Source organism: Amia ocellicauda, chromosome 3, assembly GCF_036373705.1.
Source record: "Amia ocellicauda isolate fAmiCal2 chromosome 3, fAmiCal2.hap1, whole genome shotgun sequence".
NCBI lineage: Eukaryota > Metazoa > Chordata > Actinopteri > Amiiformes > Amiidae > Amia > Amia ocellicauda.
This window is the reverse complement of record NC_089852.1, coordinates 51,389,324-51,412,383: the sequence shown is the minus strand read 5'-3', so window position 1 is coordinate 51,412,383 and position 23,060 is coordinate 51,389,324. Positions and strand designations below refer to the sequence as shown.

At 39.3% G+C, this 23,060-nt stretch overlaps 1 protein-coding gene across 2 annotated transcripts in view; it reads right to left on the bottom strand.

The window, feature by feature from the left end:
• Positions 1-23,060, bottom strand: part of mtus2a (microtubule associated tumor suppressor candidate 2a) — a 194,484-nt gene that overhangs the window by 8,828 nt on the left and 162,596 nt on the right. Inside the window, exons 9-14 of one of the 2 annotated variants that reach the window (XM_066699875.1) lie at positions 6,820-6,886; positions 3,629-3,843; positions 2,300-2,405; positions 1,981-2,054; positions 1,230-1,364; positions 766-885 (exon numbers count right to left, since the gene is read on the bottom strand). In XM_066699875.1, coding sequence (XP_066555972.1) covers positions 766-885; positions 1,230-1,364; positions 1,981-2,054; positions 2,300-2,405; positions 3,629-3,843; positions 6,820-6,886 — 717 coding nt within the window. The remainder of the gene's footprint in view (positions 1-765; positions 886-1,229; positions 1,365-1,980; positions 2,055-2,299; positions 2,406-3,628; positions 3,844-6,819; positions 6,887-23,060) is intronic. The other variant, XM_066699876.1, reaches the window with a different exon arrangement.

The following is a 23,060-nucleotide window of genomic DNA, read 5'->3' as shown; positions in this document are numbered from 1 at the left end:
TGCGGTTGTTGTTCCATAGATTACAAGGGGGGGCTGTATTGTGAAGGCTCAGTGCATAAGTCTTTGTTTCTGGGAGCTACAGGAGTGGCCCCCACTCGCCTCGAATGCATAAAAGTTTCTTCTACTAGGCACTTTGATGCATGTAGAATCTCGAGGATCGGGTGATTTATCTCTGATACAGAACCAGTGCGCAAAAACACTGGCTCTACTATTGAATGCAGTTAATTACTAAACGTGTATTATTATTATTATTATTATTATTATTATTATTATTAGTGAATTTAACTTGATTTACTGTGAGTGGATTTTACCTTTTATTTTTTTAATTCAATGCTCTGCAACCAAAAGCTGGATGACTGCGCTGATTGTTATAATGGTGATATTGTCTGCTGTAAAAACTGTAAAATTTGAATGTGAAAACTACTCAGCATCTACATTTATTACACAAATACCAAAATAATAGCCATTCTCCTGCAATTTATGGTTATGGTAAGGAAGAAGAAAACCCTATCACCAAAGTATTGAGAATCAATGGTACTTTCTTTTCCTCTGGCCTGTGTGAATAATATATAACTAACTTATTGTGGTATTTTGAATCAGGCAGAGTCGCTTCAGACTGTATTGAATATGAAATCCCTGTTTTTTCTCGGTGGAGTCTCACTGATTGATCGATTGTCTCAAGGATGTGGTTCCTCACGGGACAATCGATCAAGTCAGTTGCCTGCCTACTGGGAATACTCAATCTCCAGGATCTTATTTCCTTACTAGTTTTTCCAGCTCCAAGATCTTGTTTTCTTGCTCGTGGATTTGCAGGTTCTTCATCTCCAGAACATGCTTAAGGCTTTTCAGATCCTCCTCGATGTGCTGATAGGGGGCCAGTGCGTCCTGTACAGTAGAAGACAATAATCTCAGCCCCAAGCAATTTCAGTATTGAAGCTGTGACACTGGGAAAAAATAAGTTGTTGTTCTTTTTTAAACAGGGGATTCATAAGGTGTATCAGCACAACAAAGCCAGATTTCACTTTCTCATCCATCAAACCAAATCAATCGTTACATTTTATATAATATATATTTTTGATCTGGTTCCCACATACACAGAAGATGACAAAAGACCTAACGTTTCTAAAAAGACAAACTATCTTCATTAGTTACTTCTATCCACAGCAAGGCTTTGACATGACTATGATCTGAACGAAGGCAGATTTTTTTATTTTGCCTAGCAGTCCTACCATGAGTATGTGTGAGGGAGTGGCGGGCAGGGATACCTCGATCTGCTCGTCTGTGCTTCTCCGCAGGGCCTCCTCAAAGCGCTTGGCTCGGTCCCTCAGGCTGCGGTTTTGGAATGTCAGAGTGTCCACCTGGTCCTGCAGGAACACAGATGCAGCACTGCGGTCATAGCATAGCATGAGAAAGTGCATCCCCTACACTATCATGTGGCCTTGTGCAATAGTTTATTCCCTTATGCAGCTTGAGGAACAAGGCATGGTTGATTATTGTAGATCTTATGGTTTAAGAGGCGTAAATGTTACTGTTTTTACTTGTGAGGTGTAACCTAATACTTTTCTTTGTAAATTACCCTAAATGTATGAGTGAACATCTTGTCTTGGAATACACAGTTTATACATGAAATAGGTTTGCAATTGAATGTAGCTAGTTTTCACGTTTGATCAGTAAAGAACATTTAAAAGTAAATTTTGATTTGTACTTTTCCCCTATTGCCCTTTACATTTCTAGAGTGTAAAAACTTGTTTTCTGCTGCGACGAGCTTAAACTGGAAAAAATGATAATGTTTAAATAGGAATTGCAGCATCAGTTCTGGAAATGATCATGCCTAAATAAGAAATAAACCAGTCTAACATACTGAGATGCTGTTTTTTCAAGACACCCTTTTATACCCTCTAAACGCTTCAGCTGCTTATGCACATCTCTTTGCTGCAATTTTACTTAAAGAGTTAAATATTGACAAATCTTCAGCATTACCTGCAGTGATAGCCTCAGCTTTTCAAAATCTTCCTCCAGTGATTTTCTTTCCAGTTCGTGGGCCATCTTCAACTCTGCCAAAACAGATTTAGTAATATTCTGTGTCTATTCTGTACCTATATTCTGTAACTATTGGCTAATTATTAAATATAATCTTATAATACACTGCATTTATGGCTAATCTACAATTTATGTCTTGAAAGACAAAAATTAACTACAATAGACTGGCTCTGCTCTGAACACCAGCACCGTGATTTCTCAGGCACACAAGAGGGGCTGCTAGAGCCCATTCTAAGTCTATCCTTGACAGCCAGTTTACCTTTCACTCTCTTCTCATGCTCGTCTTGAAGCTCAGCTATAGTTTCAGTGTGACTGTTCTCCATCTCCAGCACAGTCGCTTCGTGGCTCACATTTATTTCTTCAATCTGCAACACAACAGGATCGGCAAAACAATTACACCCAAAATGCAATGGTAATTAGATTACCCTCGCCCTTAATTGGAAGAAAGAACCCACCAATCAAGGTGAGTACTGCACTGTTCCTGACCACCTGCATCTGCTCAAAACACACCTGATCAGACAGTACCTGTAAATCTGTGACCTAATCCCCCGGACAGCTCAGTGTTCTTGCTCTTATGCACATTTGTATTAAACTATCGTCCCTCATGCTCCCAATTACTTATGTATTTTTTTAACTTTTACTGGAACTATTTCCACTCCCCTTAGGATTTTGTTGACTTTATTTACTACACTTTGTAATGTTTTGAAAATGTTTCTTGTAAAAACTGTAAGTTGCCCTGAGTAAGGGCATCTGGTAAGAAATAAATAATACTAATGATGTGGACTCTGCCCACAGATATTGTGGGTAGGATTGTGGCTTGGGCTCCTTGTTGCTCTTTGAAAACAAAAGCAAAAGTGTTTGATTGGTCTGATATATTGTAGCTTCACAAGCCTAGCGACAGAGAGTGCAATCTGCCAAGGGTGCTAAGCAATTTATGTCCCAGTGACAAAACCAAGATTTTGTTTTTCATTTGACATCATTCATTTACATTCAAACATTTGGAAAAAAGCATTTACTTGAATGCACAAGCAGGGACCTGGCACCAATTGCCTGACTGAAACAGCTTGAGAACATCACTGGCAGACTTATGTGACTGTAATTCATGGTTTATGTTAGAAGGTGGCTAAAGTCCTCAAACACTTTAGTCAGTTTGCCAAAATGTCTGTGTCATTTCTAAAGGGAAACAATGCAAAACGACATCCTTTTCTTCTCTGTGTCAGCAATGTTCTTTTCAATGGACACTGGTGACAGTGGGTAACAGTCAGTGAAAATTTAGGGTTGCATTTGCTTGACTTTAGCAAACAGTGCACTTTAAAAACATTACAAATATAATGGCGCTGTAAATGCATCTCAATGTGTGGGTCTATGTGTGTCAGGTTCATTGTCCAGTCTTGTTAAACCCTCAGACATTATAGTTAGGGCCCTCAGTCCAAGGAAATAGTTGAAGTTGCTATCTTTCCATGTCGATTTTCAACTAGAGATGAAACCAGGACTTGAGTTTGCACACAAGCTCAGACAGAGTGCACCTGTAGCTGCTGTATTCATTGATGGTGTGAAATCAAGAGAGAGGGAGAGTGGGGGCTCTGACCTGCTCTTGCTGCTGGCTGCAGAGGTTCTCCAGCAGGGCTTGGTGCTGGGCCTGCAGCCTGTCCCGCTCAGCCCTGTGGTGCGCCCTCAGTCCGTCCTCCAGCGCAGTCAGCTCGGCCTCCTGCTGCACGTGCAGCCTCCTCAGCTCCCGCTCGAAGCGCCTCTCCAGCTCCTCCTTGTCCCTCTGCAGACGCTCCCAGCGTGCTGTGTTGAAGGCTGGGGAGGGCAGCAGGGAGAAAGGGACAGTTAGTCATAGTCAGAAATTCAGTGAAAGAACCCATCAGCAGCTTATACATTGATACCGTACTGTTGGCCACACTGCTCTTCTGTCTATGAAAGAAGAAGGAAATTAGGTCAGTGCTTTCCAACCATGGAAAATGAGAACTATTTGGGGTTAAAACGTGCAAGAAAACCATGGCGCAGGAAAATGGAATTCCTGACTGGGCAAAGTATATATTAACAAACAGTGATTTTATTGTTTCAATATTAAACACAGTAAATAATAATAAACAAACAACAACAAAACACATTTTTTGTATCTTAAAGACTATTGTATTTCAATTCAGGCCAAGTCAGGCATTGGCAAGCTATGCAAGTAACTACTGCCAACTGCAGTTTAAAGGAATTTATAATAACTGTGACTTCTGATGCTCCAGTCAAACAAAGGGTCTTGCTCTGCAAGTCCAGAACACATGACATGTCCCTTTGAGAGATAACAGAATGAAATCTCTTTCCCTTTGGGATGATCAGCAATACCAGTTGGTTCATTGACTGGAAACAGATCTGGCTACATCCAGAGTTCACATAATTGACCTTCAATTCTGGGATTGATTGATAAAGGCGGACATGGGTGGGATGGTATACTGTATTAGAAACGCCTGACTGGGACAAAACCACAGGGAGTAGTAGAAAATTGTTGGATGCAAGAAAGAACTCTGCAATGACAATCAGACAATGTGTGCAAACCCTAAAATGTATCACTCAGAATCTGTATTGAAAAAACATGGATGTTAATAACTGAGAATGAGTAAGAATAAGTAAGAACAATTAAATTGAATATAATCTATAAAGAGAGTACGATATAAAGTTCAGAAAGAAAATATATGACTACATTTACAAACAGCACCACTTGCTGTGACAATAGAGCCTGCACACAATTTTAAGAAAAGAAAACCGTCCATTTTCTTTACAACTTTCTGCCAACAGAAGACAGTAAATCCTTAATGTAGTATATACTGACACAGCTGACGCAGTGGCATAAATCTTAATTCTTTACAGAACAAGATCAATGTAACAGTGACGTTTTTTGCCTCCAGTTCCTGTTAATGCTCTCGTGTGGAGAGTTTGCTGTCTGGAAACAGATCAGCTCATCAGAGTGACGGCAATGTGCTGACCATTCCCAGAAACCCGACTTACGTCACCACTGGGAGCCCTGAGCCCTTTCACATGTGCCAGTAAGAAGTCAAAATCAGTTTTGTCAGTAAGTTACAGCCTGTTGTAATATTCTATGCATCAGGAACCTTAACAATGTCCAGCAGGTATCCAACCATGGTAAACAATGTCCAGCAGGTATCCAATCACGTCTCATTTTGATAACACAGACCTCCAGACTATCAGATCCTGATACAATCCACAAATGCCTGAAGGTGACTGGAAGCAGATAATAGTCTTGATTTCTTCAGAGCATTGCCTTAAAACACGTAGGGAGGTCCCTGAGCCAGAGAGAAGAACCAGGCCTGGTTGATTTCCCCTTCCCTGGTATCATACTCCAATTTAAGTTTCCAATCTCAAGTGTGTGCAGAATGAAAAAAAGCAAAACAAAACAAAGTGTTTCTTCTGCTTGATCCTAAAAATGAGTGTATAGAACATGCTGTCAAGATATGTGAGTGCTGAGTCACCGTGCGTCCTTAAGCAGTGTGATTTAAAAAAGGATGAGCAAGGGATGGGTAGAATTCAGCTCATCTGTAATATTCCTTATGCTACTAACAGTTATATCACTCTCCGAGGACCACCTTACCTCAAGGGGCTAACTGAGCTGCAAGAACTAAAAATAGAGCAGTACTGGAGGGTTGCCTGAGATGTAATGTCTTTGTGCTTTAAAATAAAAAAAAACATTGCAATCAATCACAAAAGATAATGCCAATGATAAGTTGAATTAAGCATGCCCTCTAACCAGTATTTATATGGGAATTATATGGAAATCAAACTACCATGGTTTGATTAAATAAATGCATGCATTTGTAGAATACTACCCAGAGTGAAAAACATGGCTACAATCCAAAAGTCTTTTCACCACTGTGTCTGAGGATTTGAGAAGGTGAGGCTGGGAGGTCTATGTAGGCCTGTTTCTCTAAAGGAGAGATATTTTAGGCATTTCATTTTATTATTATTTTTGTCATTTAGCTGATGCTCTTATCCAGGGCAACTTACATTTGTACCCATTTATACAGCTGGGCATTTTACTGGAGCAATCTAAGTGAAGTACCTTGCTCAAGGGTACAACAGCACTGCCCCACCCAGGATTTAAACCCACAACCTTCCAGTCATGAGTCCAGAGCCCTAACCACTACTACACAGTGCTGCCCTAGCTTAAAATATCTGAAGTCAGTGGCCTAGTTTGAGTGAAGAACTACCACAGCGGTGCAGAGTTATATACAAGCACAAGAGAAACCCCCATCCTTTTTCCTTTTCTAAGATCAGGGTCAATAAAGACAGCATGGAGCTTGTTAGGAGCTCAGGTCATGAACCTGTCACTATGCAGACACAGGAGTAGGATTCTAAAGTCTGTGGAAGTTGAACGTCCATGTCTTACTCGAATAATACAAGCTGTTTGTTCTAAGCACCCTGGGGAAGACAAAAACCCAGTAAGCAAATATATTTGGTTTCACATCAAAATGTGGTACAGCATTTTCTGTTATGCTTACAGTTATTATGATTTCATAAACCGTAGAAGTCCTTATCAAGGGAAAAGCAATGCATTTTAACAAGGTAATAATAAAAAAAAAAAAAAAAACATCCTGGAGACAAATGCTTGTTACATTAAAATAAGTATTTGGTAACGGGATTGTTAGCAAGACTATGCCTGTCTTGACTGTTCTCTTATGCAAATTGTTATGTGTGAGAATAATTTTTTACTGAAGGGCTGGGCAAGAGGTGAAAAGGGTGCAGATGATATTTCCAATCCATACTTACCCACTTCATCCCTGAGGTTTGCAAGCTCCAGGGAGAGCTCCCTCTCTTTCACGAGGGCACTTTCACTCTGTTACAGGAGAAGAGACACAATGTTACATCAAAAAACACAAAGGAAACCCACATGCATTTATAACCATTGGAAGCCCATTGCTTTTTTATGCATTTGTTTGATTAATTGAACAGAGCTCTATTTGAGATCAATGTATCCCCATTTCTGCACTGATCTAGAGCAATCAAATGTCTCTCTCTATGAGACACTTTTGTGACTTTTCTAACAGAATGGACTTTTTAAAATTATTTTTATGTCATCAAGTGACTTTAAGCAGAGATGAGTGTTGGATTACACAATACTCACTACTTGACACATTGACGTGTATGAAAAGACTGTACACCTGTTTATATATGGAACATTTTTTAGAGACAGGTTCTTTATGATACTGTGAGGCAATTTGTTTTATGAGGTAAATATTTGTATGTTGAAAGGAGCTGGCAGTTGGCAATGTATTGAACCCTGACCTTCCACACCCCCCACCACACACAATAACTGCTTCACCAAAAGGCTGGGTCCATCAAGGCAGTAATTGTAGGTTGTTTGCTTCTAGGGTCCGCTCCCATGCTGGGCACTACAGTATATTTTGTTTTCAAATTTAATTAAAACATTTTCTAGAACATTGCAGAAAACATTACTTGATATACACTCACCTAAAGGATTATTAGGAACACCATACTAATACTGTGTTTGACCCCCTTTCGCCTTCAGAACTGCCTTAATTCTATGTGGCATTGATTCAACAAGGTGCTGAAAGCATTCTTTAGAAATGTTGGCCCATATTGATAGGATAGCATCTTGCAGTTGATGGAGATTTGTGGGATGCACATCCAGGGCACGAAGCTCCCGTTCCACCACATCCCAAAGATGCTCTATTGGGTTGAGATCTGGTGACTGTGGGGGCCAGTTTAGTACAGTGAACTTATTGTCATGTTCAAGAAACCAATTTGAAATGATTCGACCTTTGTGACATGGTGCATTATCCTGCTGGAAGTAGCCATCAGAGGATGGGTACATGGTGGTCATAAAGGGATGGACATGGTCAGAAACAATGCTCAGGTAGGCCGTGGCATTTAAACGATGCCCAATTGGCACTAAGGGGCCTAAAGTGTGCCAAGAAAACATCCCCCACACCATTACACCACCACCACCAGCCTGCACAGTGGTAACAAGGCATGATGGATCCATGTTCTCATTCTGTTTACGCCAAATTCTGACTCTACCATCTGAATGTCTCAACAGAAATCGAGACTCATCAGACCAGGCAACATTTTTCCAGTCTTCAACTGTCCAATTTTGGTGAGCTTGTGCAAATTGTAGCCTCTTTTTCCTATTTGTAGTGGAGATGAGTGGTACCCGGTGGGGTCTTCTGCTGTTGTAGCCCATCCGCCTCAAGGTTGTACATGTTGTGGCTTCACAAATGCTTTGCTGCATACCTCGGTTGTAACGAGTGGTTATTTCAGTCAAAGTTGCTCTTCTATCAGCTTGAATCAGTTGGCCCATTCTCCTGTGACCTCTAGCATCAACAAGGCATTTTCGCCCACAGGACTGCCGCATACTGGATGTTTTTCCCTTTTCACACCATTCTTTGTAAACCCTAGAAATGGTTGTGCGTGAAAATCCCAGTAACTGAGCAGATTGTGAAACACTCAGACCGGCCCGTCTGGCACCAACAACCATGCCACGCTCAAAATTGCTTAAATCACCTTTCTTTCCCATTCAGACATTCAGTTTGGAGTTCAGGAGATTGTCTTGACCAGGACCACACCCCTAAATGCATTGAAGCAACAGGTGTTCCTAATAATCCTTTAGGTGAGTGTATGTGTGCAGGGTCACTGTCAAAATGCTAACAAACCTAAAAACTGAAGGTGATTAATTCTGTATACAGGATCCATTCATGAATGGTAATCCTTTATTATTATGTGGAACAAAAAACGGTCTGAATTTTATTCCTGTCTCAGTCTGTCCAAAGCCTCTTTCCTCCTGGGGTTTTGATAAATAAAGCCTTAAAAATCTGCATGGGTTTAATGAGCCATCTCTATCAAGTTTACACACCAAGGCTTTAGGTATCTACATATCAATAATGCCATGCCCTAGAAACACTTATTATGACATACTTTTGGAAAGAGATACACAGAATTTCAGTGTTCACAGTTCACTTGGTTCACAGATTTCTGCCCATTTCTGTGCAGCTTCATACAATCAGTAACAATCAGATCGAGTCCTACCACAGTGCACAGTAATAACAACATCAATGCCTACTGATTATGAAATAACTACTTGGTTGTTCTTCCAACAGATATCATTAAATAATTTAGGCTGGTGTGCGATTATCTCCTAAGCCAATAAAGAGAATCCTTAGGGATGTATATGTAGTGTTAAAGGACAACTCTCACAGTTTCTAAAATTATTAGTTTATATCTCATCATGTGTTGGTAGGAGTGTATAAGTAATGTTTCTGTGATTCCTCCATACAGAGCTATGCAACAAAAGGCTACAGTACTGTTAAATATATTTTCTGAGAAACAGCATTCAGCATTCACATTGTTTATCTCTATATTTGACACCCAAACTGAGTGTAAAAAAGAAAATTGAATAAACAGCCTTGTGATAAGGTCCCATAATATTGTATTGTAGTGTAAAATCTTAACATTTTATTATACTGTTATCCCAAAACACAGGGATGACAAATCCAGTGCTCTTTTACCTATTTTCCTCTGTTTTGCTATCCAAGAAGTGATAGAAGATATCACATTCTGAATCCCTCCTTTAACCTTTTAACAGTTATCATTTTGTAGCTGAAGATTACACTTTTAAATGTAAAAAGTTGCTGACAGAATTTAACAAAAAAATCTCATATACTTTTCACTCCTACCAACACACGAGGACACATAATAAATTCAGAAAATATGATAAGTGTCTTTAAGGAATATTCCAGAAAGCCAAGTGCTCAAAAACAGCAACTGAAAATGACAAATTAAAACAGAGTAAGCAGTTTTTAACTAATGGCACATGACACTATCTTCTTCCAGTTTAGGAGTTCAGAATTTCAGAATACCTTTTTATATATCTACAAGTTATTTTGGTGTGTGAATTCTGCTAGTTCTGGAAACATCAATTCTATAAACTGACACAAGAGTATAGACTCACATAGGTAATGAACACACCTGCCAATTACATATTAAATATGGTTCAGGAAATACACTAAAACAACACTAATGCATGTTTGTCCACTTTACTGTAAAATCATTGCTTTCCTTAATTTGTGAATTACATCAGGAAGGCAGCAGCCTCAAGGACACAGCCCCTTTGTGATTATAAGCTTATATTTAGATTAAAACAATAATACAGATGTGAAGATTGAAAAGAACACATTAAAGACTTGTTACTTAGATAGCCAAGGCAACGTGTGAGGATGTATAATGCCTTAGATGTCTCAACACTGTACATATTTACAATGCTACATGATAATATTATTTACTTTGAAGTATTGGTATTCAAATAAATCAACCAGTTATAATGATGAGATGGAACATATTCACAATATATATTTGCCACTCTTAGAGATATAAGTTAAATCTTTAAGCAGATGTATTTTAACACTTCAGTACACAGATAAACCATACATAGGAAAGAACCTTTCAGGGACCTTTTTGGCTCTTATTATAATATCCAGTCTCTCTCTCCAAGTGTAAATTTACAGGCAAAAATCTATGGAAGCCCTGGTCTCAGGGGCCCCTCTATAGCATACTTTAATTCTAGCCTTGGAATCAACCCTCACCACGGCAACATAGCCTGCTTACATTTTATGACCGGTATAGACAAGGTTTTTATACTGCTGTGTTCCTTGGAAGGATGCAGTGTTATTCACAGAATGCCCTAAAATAACAAAATTTACCCCATATAAATAATTTTAAAACAAACTGTTACACTACTACTACTACTACTACTACTACTACTACTACTAATAATAATAATAATAATAATAACAATAATAAAGAAGTTTCAGACCTGAGGAAGTGAAAAAGAACACAAACTTTTATTCTGTCCTCTTCCCCTGCAGCTGCCTGCCTCTGCAGCAGCTACATTGAGTAGGAGTTATCTGCTGTAGCACAGGACATTGTTACAGACAGCTGGTTAAAACTGTGCTGCTGGAGACAGTAGCAATGCACATTACTGCACACATCCCAGCCACAATAAAGGTTCATCGTCTGTGCAATGCAGCACTTTCCAGACTGCAGAATGACATTATGTAAGGAGACTGCAGTGAGCATTTTTCAAAAGAGGATTGTTTTTTTTAACATAACAAAATACAAACTCGCAACAAAACTAGCCTCACCTGAACTAGCCCGATTAGCAACTTAAAGACAGAGCAGATCCATACCCAACAAACAAGCCTGTGTCAGTAGCCCAGGGCTGAGGAAGGGAAGAGAGAGAGCTGATGATTTTTTTTGTTTTTTTCATTTTCCATTTACCGTCTTGTCCAGACACTGGTGACAGTCATAGGGCTTGCAGCAGCACTGGCCCATCCTAATAGGCTTGAAAGGAGGGAAGACTGCTTCATTCAGGCAGCAGGCGAGTCACTCACTGAGCCAGGAAGTCTGTGAGCCTCCCAGCGCCGCTGTGCTCAGACACTTCTACCTACACTGCACCCGGCTGGCATGAGCAAACTCACTGCTGCTGTTACTCTGGCAGCTGAGAAGCCCCCACCAGGCCCGGGCTAAATAATGGGAGTGTCATTCCGAGGTTGAGAAAGAGGCTAATCAATAGAGAACGGTTACAAAAGCAGGCTCTACCCATTTCCCTGTCCCTCGGGGGCCAAGCCACTGGCTGACAGCACTGCGTTCCCCCACACAGCTGTCTCCCTCTCAGCCTTAACAGGTCTTACTCCATTCAGCCTGTCATCTGTCTGGTGCAGCCAGAGAGAAAAAAGGTTAAAGTGCTTGCTCCCCAACCAAATCACCCCCCTAACTCTACACCCTCTTCCTCAAACAATAACTTGCCTTGTCCGTATGCCACAGTTGAGAGGTACTTATTCTACACCGTGTTGATGAGTCTCCAGGTCTGATCTGGATGGAAACCACCTAATATTGAAAGCCTTTTAGCATCCTGATAGACTGGATTAGTGAGTTTGATGGGCAATGAACACTAATTATACCGGCCTTTTTTTTTTTTTTTTTTGTTAAAGTTTGTTTCCATTATTAAGGCACGTAGTTGAAACATCACTATACCAGGTTTATAATTTAGTCTTTCAAACGTCATACATACACACCCTAGTCTTTAGACACAACCTGTGATCAACAAACAAATCTAAAAATAGAACTAGTTAATACACAGTATTTAGTCAACTAAATTAGTTTTTGCCACTGATCAACACAAAATGTCCATAATGTCAAAGTGAAAAATATAATCTGCAAATTGTTCTAAATTAATTACAAATGCAAAACAGAAAATAATTGAATGCATAAGTAATTCAGCCAATATTTGGTAGAGGCACCTTTGGCAGCAATTACAGCCATGAGTCTATGCGGATCAGTCTCTACCAGCTTCACACATCTGGACACAGCAATGTTTGCCCATTCTTCTTACTATATAAGAGTGTAAGATCCTCTGCCCTTGTATGATCAGTGAAAAGAACAATTGCAAGCACATTACTACATCGAAGAACACAATGCTAACAAATATCACTATATTGTTTCCAACCATAATATTTGCTCTTCAAACACTTCACATAGGTTTTTAAAAATAGCTATTTCCTTTACTGGGTTGTAGTGGTTATGGATATGGATGGATACATTAGTCAAATATATTATTATGTTTATTTACAATTACTTATTCTGATTATGTTCCTGAACATATAGTTTGTTATTGGTATACTGATAACTGAACAATTATGTTACAATAAGGTCCAATTTAAGAATGTGATTAATTGTATTCTGGAAAATGTTAAATTCTTGACACTACACAAAAGTTTTTGAAACAGTACACCTTTCATTATGGATGTAGGATGGAACTGATTTATTTATTATAGAACTTTATCAAATTATTAAAAATTATTACATTGTTAAGATAAGGAATAAACACATATATGTACCAAATACTATTCTAGATGGCTTCAACAGCATTCAAAGTGATATCCATAGAAAAGCAAAACGTGTACAAAAGCTTTGAAAATACTTTATTGAAAGGGTTTATAATAATATATTAATAATTGGTTTCTGGAAGCTTCTGAAATACTGAATAAACTTGAGGAATAAATTCAATTAAAAGGATTGTGCTTTGAGTCACTTATAATTGATTTAATATATTCAACAGTGAAACATCTGTGCTATTTTGGAATATGAAACACAAGCTGTCGCAGTTATTTATGTGGAGAATGAGGAAGAACAACAGAGACACAGGGCTAAGATAGACATCAATCATATGAAACAAACAGGCCCTGGGTGCAGCAGTAATACAATTAATTAACCTTCCATCTCTACAAGCCTGACTTTTCAAGCCACCTTAGGTGGATGAACTGGACTTTCAGGGAGTATACTTTCCAGACTGCTTAGAATGGGGATGAATTTGTCATGGGTAAATCATCATATGGGTGTGGCCCTTAGCCCATTTTGGTGTTACATTTGTCAGCCAATGGGAGAGGCAGATTCCAGCACAATGTGCAGAATGCATAGGACATTCTTTACTTTTGTTCCCTATACTAAATTACAGTTCTACAAAATGTATTAATCATTGAAGATTCTCAACAGGCTATTGTAACTGTGATATTAGCAAAACTCAAGATTGTTAATAAGCCCTATTCAATGGAAGCAGATTTGTTTTTCTTGTGTTGGCTAATGTAATGATTATTACTGACAATAATATTATTGTATTGGTTTCTTGTAATGCTTTTGAAGTAACATGAAGTAACCTGCTTTCTATCTTCCATTTAACTATTGTTTTAAAATATGCTGGGCTGATGCTGATTGTGAATTGTTTTCTTGAGTTACAGCATATAGCTTAGTGGATGCTATTTAAATACAGATTTATTTCAGTAGATCTACTGACACAGGACAGCGTGAAGCCAGCCTTTATGCATTATGTTTTGAATCCTGGATGTCTGATGGTTTTAACCCTTGAACCCTCCTCAACACGATTTCATATGAGGGGGGTGTCTCTGTTTTTTTAGTTTGTAAGTGTTAAACAAGAGCTTAAATCAGAATACATTCAAAAACACTGCATTTGCCTTGTATTGTAAATCAATAATCTGCTTTGTTTAATGATTTATGGATTCCTAAGTGAAATTATACTACTGCACAAGCTTCTACATAATTGTACTGTTTGGAAACAGGATCTTTAAGTGGCCTTCTTTCTGAATTAGACATGCTTGTATAAATCCTGTTAACTGGGCAAGAGTCCCACCAATTATATTAAATGTTTCTCAAAGATATTATCCAACAGGAACCTAGGTGAAATGTCAGTAATTAAGGGGGGGGGGAAAACTATAGAAAACTAATAAAAGGTATGTACCTATAACTTTGTATTATTACTACTGTAGTTATTATGAACCAAGCATTGAAAGTCAATTGGAAAAAACAAGCATCTGAAGCTGTTTTCACACAGCTGCCCCTGAGTTTAGCCCTGGTTGCATTCACATTTGCCTGATACTACAATACATGGGTGATTCACATTAATGTTTTTCAACCCTAGGTGAGCACTTCATCTCAGGTTGGAAATCTCAACCCTAGTCTTTAGCAGGGGTGAGTCCCCCCCAGAGTTTACAATCTGAAAGCGCTTGATATTTGACCCAGGTTCGCCTAGTGTGAAAACAGCTTAAATCAGGGGACTCCAACCCTTGTCCCAGACAGCCCCAATCCACTTAATGTTATAGGTCACCCTAAATCACCCATTTATAAACACTGGGACCACATGAATTATTAATCAATTTAACAATTCAAGCAAGGGAATTCTTACTTTGAGAAGCCAAAGATATTCAGAAGGTTGCCAATATTGGTTGCTAAATGACTGAATTGAACTAACCACCTGCTTAATTGATTAGAATTAAATACTTCCAGATTTTAATAAATTGGTGATAGAAAGGTGACATTGAAAACCTTACGGGGCTCTCCTGGACCAGGGTTGGAGACACGTGATCTAAACCAACTGGCCACCCATATTTTTCTAAATTATCTGTAGTTTAATTTACTGTACTCTTAGGAAAAAATCTACATAAAATATAAAACTCCTTCAGAAAAAAAGGAAAAGGGACTGTTTTCAGAGTAATCTCCAGACAAAGGGCTTTGGGAAAATAGCAAAGGACTGCACTTTATTTAGTCCTCAGAACCATGCATCTAGACAGTCCATTGTAAAGCAGAAGCATACAGTATACAAATACATGTTCGCTTAAAATAATAAAGTAACCTGTGTGGCAGTGTGAGAGGCAAGGCTGGGGTCAGGGCGGGTCTTTCAGTGGAGGAGACTACAAAACCTCTCCTCCAAGACTCCAAACCCAAAGGGAGAGGGAATTATGAAGCTCACAGTTGACGGATTCACTGGTTTATGACCCTTTTTCTGGACCTGGACCATTCTCCCTCTTGAACCCCGGACTGTCTGACAACCTCCCACTGGTAACGAACTTTGATTACGGACTGTGACTATGAACCTGCCTTGCCCCTGTCGTGCTTCTGTTTGCCCGGTGTTCGGCTCTACTGACCCGGGCATGTACTGTTATTGTTATTGTTTGTTTTGTAGTTAGGGATTGTTTACGTTTAGTTAGTGCTCGGACAGAGCTAGGTTTTGTTTTGCTTTTTGACACTGTGCCTGCCATTAAGGGAAGCAATAAAACAACAGCAAGCCTGTTTTGTACCCTCTGCCTGCCTCCCTACTGTGTGTTTCAAGACCAGACCCCGCCTACATACAGCCCTTTCTTGTGACAGGCCCCCCAACCCATTACATCTGTTATGAACAAATTGGATCTTCGGACAATCTATTAACTAGGGAATACAGCTCTTGAACTTCCTCCACATCCATACTTCTGTTTTTTCAAATCTTTTCATTTTTTTGCCACATCTAACTGGTACAGGTCCCATTGACCAAATTCAGTGAAAGACCTTCCTTCTTATTCAGCTTTAAAAATAAGGAATATGCAGTTCATGTCAAACTCTCTTTTATTAACAACATAAAAAGTGCCACTGCACACCACTGCTTTAAAAAAGCATAGGATAAGAAATGGGCATTTTGACAACCGTTCTTTCTGCTTCTTATCATTTAATAGTATTCAGTAAGATGCTGAACCAGACTTGACTCCAACTGGCCACTGCTGCTCTCAGATTACAGTATCTCTATTTCTTCAGCCCTTCTGATTTTCTGGGTCACCGGTAAATCTCAATAGAGTGTTCAGAACTGTACAACACAAGATTTCACAAGATTTGCTGGTTGGCTTCAGTTTCTGTCAGGGATATCATTGGATTTCAATTTTGCAAAATTCCACAAGAAAAAGGCCAGAGCAAAATCAGAATGGAAAAGCACAATAGTTTTTATAAAAGCCATTCCCTGAGGAAGAGTGCACTCCTGGTTTCCACCTCACCTGAGATCTTTTTCAGTTAATTTAACTCATTTCTCACCTAATATAACCCACTATACCCCTTTCCTTGGCCCAATGGTGATTATTTAAAGACACTTATAACACTGGATTGTGGCCTTCAAGGACTGGATTTTAAGATATAAAAAACACGTAAACACGGACATGCACACACAAGCACACACACACACACACATTCATTAATCTGAAGAGTAATACAACAAATATATTTTGAAGATTTCAGTGAACCAGACACAATGCAAGAAGAACAGATCCAAGATGGTAAGATGCTATTGAATGGATCCTAAGAGATGAAAAACGACCAAGAAGAAGACCTCATAGAAGATATGATTAGAAGCTATGCTCGGGAAACCTGGAAAAGAGACCAAAGAAGAAGAAATAATATCATCCAGCAGTGGACGCTGCTGCTGCTGTTGACGATATTCATTAATGTTTAAACAGAATCTTTTCACTGAACTATGGTAATGACCAAAGGCAATAAAATATAAGATTAATATAAATTGAAAGAAAGTCTGTAGTTTAATTAAAGGTTGTCAGAGAACAGTTGATTAATGTGAGGTCTGCAATCTTAACTGGATTATTGATTTCATAAAATAAGTAATTCAGAACCATAAACTCAGTATTCCATCATCATTAAATACAAAATCCATGCAGAATTGCTGCCATCTTTCAGACACATCTCTGAGCGACCTGCTCCCCACAGCCTCACCAGCAAAGCAACAAACTCACTAAACCAAAACTGTGGTCCCCTGACATAGGGGGCTTGCACATTCCACCATGTCATACACTTAGAGCCCTGTTACATAAGCAGAGTAAATATAATGCACATTTTTTGTGCTAACGGGTAAAAAAAACTACCATAATTCACCTCTAGGGATAATAACATTAATATTACATTTCTAATATAATTCATTAACAGCAGCCCGTTAAGAGAGTTCATGCACAAATTCATGACATGCATAATTTAATATTTATATACTAATCAAACATCAAGCCTTATAGAATTACAGATGGATGCAAAGGAAATGACAGGCGCAGCAATATCAAATTGTGTGCTTCAGAGTGTGCATATACAGGACAGGCATTTCCTAATTACGGTGATTAGACTAGATTTGTTTCAGTTCCATCTGTACAACGCTATGAGTGAAAAACGTGCTCGGCAAGAATGTCTTTGGAATTGCTCCACCTCCTCAAGGAATAGTTAGATCTCTAATGGATGTGGGAATCTAAATATCTTTTGATGTGTGTTCTGCATTTTTCTCCATTGTTCTTTTGCCCTAGATTAAACTACCAGCCCCAGGATTTATAATCAGTTCATTTAACTTCTTCTCACATCATGCTTCCGATGAAGATGTTGCCTGCTAGAGTCTTTGAAGTCAGAATAACAACAAAAAAATCCAGAAAAATGCATTTCAAAAAAGTTATAAATTGTATTAAATAAGTATTTGACCCCTTCGACTTAGTACTTGGTGGCAAAACCCTTGCTGGCAATCACAGAGGTCAGACATTTCTTGTAGTTGGCCACCAGGTTTGCACACATCTCAGGAGGGATTTTGTCCCACTCCTCTTTGCAGATCCTCTCCAAGTCATTAACGTTTCGAGGCTGACATTTGGCAACTCGAACCTTCAGCTCCCTCCACAGATTTTCTATGGGATTAAGGTCTGGAGACTGGCTAGGCCACTCCAGGACCTTAATGTGCTTCTTCTTGAGCCACTCCTTTGTTGCCTTGGCTGTGTGTTTTGGGTCATTGTCATGCTGGAATACCCATCCACGACCCATTTTCAATGCCCTGGCTGAGGGAAGGAGGTTCTTACCCAAGATTTGACGGTACATGGCCCCGTCCATCGTCCCTTTGATGCGGTGCAGTTGTCCTGTCCCTTTAGCAGAAAAACACCCCCAAAGCATAATGTTTCCACCTCCATGTTTGACGGTGGGGATGGTGTTCTTGGGGTCATTCCTCCTCCTCCAAACACGGCTAGTTGAGTTGATGCCAAAGAGCTCGATTTTGGTCTCATCTGACCACAACACTTTCACCCAGTTCTCCTCTGAATCATTCAGATGTTGGCAAACTTCAGATAGGCCTGTACATGTGCTTTCTTGAGCAGGGGGACCTTGCGGGCGCTGCAGGATTACAGTCCTTCACGGCATAGTGTGTTACCAATTGTTTTCTTGGTGACTATGGTCCCAGCTGCCTTGAGATCATTAACAAGATCCTCCCGTGTAGTTCTGGGCTGATTCCTTACCGTTCTCATGATCATTGAAACTCCACGAGGTGAGATCTTGCATGGAGCCCCAGACCGAGGGAGACTGACAGTTATTTTGTGTTTCTTCCATTTGCGAATAATCGCACCAACTGTTGTCACCTTCTCACCAAGCTGCTTGGCGAAGGTCTTGTAGCCCATTCCAGCCTTGTGTAGGTCTACAATCTTGTCCCTGACATCCTTGGACAGCTCTTTGGTCTTGGCCATGGTGGAGAGTTTGGAATCTGATTGATTGATTGCTTCTGTGGACAGGTGTCTTTTATACGGGTACCGAGCTGAGACTAGGAGCACTCCCTTTAAGAGAGTGCTCCTAATCTCAGATCGTTACCTGTATAAAAGACACCTGGGAGCCAGAAATCTTGCTGATTGATAGGGGATCAAATACTTATTTCCCTCATTAACATGCAAATCAATTTATAACTTTTTTGAAATGCGTTTTTCTGGATTTTTGTGTTGTTATTCTGTCTCTCACTGTTAAAATACACCTACCATTAAAATTATAGACTGATCATTTATTTGTCAGTGGGCAAATGTACAAAATCAGCAGGGGATCAAATACTTTTTTCCGTCACTGTAAAACACCCTGTGCAATGCAAGTTCCCATTTATAAACTCAGCTATAAATTAATGTAAGTCTACTGCCTCAGAAACAATGCATTTTTGAATACAAGCAACATTGCCTAACAGCTTTTCTGATCACACCATTCCAGTACTGTGTGGTAAGGTCCATCTCTCAGGCCCATAAGTGTGTATTCATGCAATCTGCTGGCCTCCCACCACTGTAACTGTGTTTAATGGAGAATAGGGAGATGTTATTTCTCTAGTGCATAGCAAAGACCAAGTTATATTCCAAATGAGATATAGTGATAGTGAAGTCTATAACAGTGGGAGAGGCAGTGTTTTGGTTCTGCAGCAGGATTAATCCCCCTGGCGAGAAGTCAGGCCGGCTTCCTGGCATTCATTCACGGGAGAGGTAACAAGGTCTGACAGCGGAGTTTAGCAGCTGCTGTGGTGAAGGCTTTCCCATCGGAGACCTCATAGCAAGTTGTTTTCATTCACTCTGTAGCTTTTCCACAAAGCTCTGGTCCCACCAGTCTGACAGACACAGCGTCCACAATGAATGTATAAATCTGACAGCAGCCTTGTTCACTGTTCTACAGTTCTTCTGAAATGACTAGTAGGTGCATTTCGGAGTGCTAGGTTATACTATAGAAATGCCTTCTACTGGGGTTGCTGGGGGAGTTGGGGCAACACTAAATTAATTCCAGTAAATTTGCACAGTCTAAATGCTATTGACTAAGAGGCTATTGACTCTCATGAGTTCCTAGAATATTACTCTGCACCCTTTACTTTTGCCCTTGACAGCCTTGCTTGCTGTCCTGTAGCCCAAGGCAGAGCCACATTATTACTCGGCTGTGGGGGAATTCGTAAGTTTCGCAAAGCTCATACTCTTGACTGTTGACTGTGTAAGGACACAGATTCACACTAACACAGTCAACACTGGGCAACAACCTTTACTGTCCCCCACAGTTAAATAAGCCAGTTATAGCTTATAGTAAGGGCCTTGTGTTTTGCATGATCTGCTCATTTAATTGCTATAGCAAATCTGTCCCTACTTAGTACACAGAAAAACAGTGAATATACAGTATTGTATACAATATTGTAAAAAACTTCTTAGGTGGTACTTCACTTTGATTGGACTTGGACTGCATAGCTTTTTCATGGTGAGCTTCTTCTGTACTAGCTTTCTAGACTCAGTTTGAAGCAGATTAAATGACAGCAACTCATCTGATATACACTACCGTCAAAAACATATTTTTTTCCAGTTTTTATTTAAATTTACGCAGTTTAATGTCTCAATGTACTCTGAAATTAAAGCATAGAACAAATAAACAATTGGAAATAAAAAATAATTGTTTCATTTAAAATTTAACCACTTTAAGCTGACAGCTGAAGCTTAACTCCTCTGGTACCCTTAAAAGGGCACCAAGTCTGTGTGCTTCTCTTTATTCCCATGTGTACTCTTCACTGTTGTGTTGTTTGCCAAGTGGTAAATAACTTTCAGCCTTTTGGTATCCCATGAGACTCTCAGATTTTCTAATGATGTGAAGCATTGTCCTATGTGAAAAATACTGACAAATGATGACATATTCTGGAACCAGACAGTCTACTGGTCAAAACAAGACCATTCACGTTTTAGTAGAAGCAACACACACCCCTGGAGAGCTCAAAATGTCAAGATGGAAAACTCTATTTACAGTGTACTAATACACAACGATTTTACATAATTGGATCTGAACTTCTCTGTGTTTGATAGAACATCAAATAATATATTCTGGATTAATCGTTAGGTTGTTCTGAACCAAGTGAGCCTATTTGTAAAGAAATCTGATTGAAACCAAGTGATCTGAGAACCCTGAAAGGGACCCCCGCCCAGGAGTAGACCGCACGTTTACCCCCAGGGCTCTGAATGATGGCAGGTGACATGGAAACTGTAATTCGGATGTGTTTGAGAATGAAACACGCTGGTAGCCAAGAGAATAAGCTTTCAAGCGATGTGCACATTGTAGGAATACAGTGTAACTTCTATGCACAGGAGCTGTGCGTAACACTGCCAAATAATGCTTAAGAGGGTGTAGTAACACCTGAAATGTACATTATGTTTCAGTTTTTGGTAACCTAAACTTTTTTTTTTAAGTTTACCACTTGTACCATTTCAGGTTATTCACTGGACTTGAACTGCTTAAATTTCAATGAAATCTGGAAAAATTGGGGTGTTCTAAAACTTTTGACCGGTAGTGTATATACAACATGACATTGGCAGTTGTCATGGTAACATCTAAAAGGTAGGGTAAGGCACAGGTACAGTCATATTATTGCACAGGCGTAGGAAAATCCATTACAGAATGAAGTCATCTTATTCTCCCCCTCTCTAGACCTTGGTAATAGTCTGGCCTGGGAGCAACAGACAGAACATATTAGATTAGCTTCCAGTGGGATGTATTTGTCATATCAGAAAGACCCAATACAGTATGACATACTTTCTCTTTCCCCCACTCCCCAGTCCTTTTGTAGGTCATTTATGTCTCTGTTTGTCCTTAGCTGGAATAATGTACTGAATGGTAATGGGTCTGGCAATTGTTTCTTCTGTTGGCATGCCAACAGAGCATCTTTGAACTGAAGTTAATTGAGAGAAAAGACAAGAGATGGAAACGAAGAGGGATGAGCCCAGACACAATGACAGAGTACTTCAAGTGGGCTATAACCTTGCGTAGCCTAAAGAAGGCCTTTGATTCTTGTACTTACAAAAAAACTTTCAGCAGTAGCAGTCTTTTTATATAAGAACCAGGAAAAGTCAGAACTACTGAATTATCACTTGCAATTGAAGGTTTCTCCTCAATGAATTAGAACAGATTAAAAAAAATGCAATCTCTGGACTTCCATTTTGTAAAATATTTTGTTACTGCACCACCAAAGATTGAAAGCAGAATGAAATGAAAACAAAATCACCCCAAAGATATGTATCTTAGTATACCATGCAGCAAAACAATCTAAACTGGAGGTATTGAAAATGTTCCTCAGATAATAAATAGGTTAATTTGAAAGAATTTATTTCACACCTTCCTGTGCTCTCTGATCCAGCACAAAGAGTTGATGTTCAATAGGAAATAAGAACCCTGGACAGCTACTGATGACACATCAACTAGGGTTTCAGTCTAAGTGACCGAATTCTTGTGTAATCAATTGGTCAGTTGGTTTGTATGTTACCCATTGGGAAGAAAATCACCAAGAATACAGGAGTAAGGCTAAATTATTATTATTATTATTATTAGTAGTAGTAGTAGTAGTAGTAGTAGTAGTAGTAGTAGTAGTTACATAAGAGAAGCGATGTAAAATCCTTATTAATCACTTTCTGATTGTTCATTCTACTCTGATACCATTTGACTCCAGGGGGAATAAAACCTGCACCGCCAGGTTCCCAGTACTGTTCCTTAACCACTGTGCCAACAGAGATGCAAGCTTTCATTTGAAACCTGTTTTAAGTAGCCTCCAGCTGCCACAGCCAACTGTCCTGATTAATTGTATATGACTGATTTATTGGAGTCATAGTCTCAAATTAATGTATCAATAAAGAAAATACATTATAATAAAAAAATGTGTGTGTGTGTATATAGACGGGTGATAAATTAAAAGAAAATCCAACATAAAGTGTCTCAGTAAGGTGTTGGGCCACCACAAGCTTCAATACTCTTGGCACAGATTCTACAAGTCTCTGGACTCTACTGGAGGGATGGAACACCATTCGTCCAAAAGATATTCCCTCATTTGTTGATTTGATGATGGTGATGGA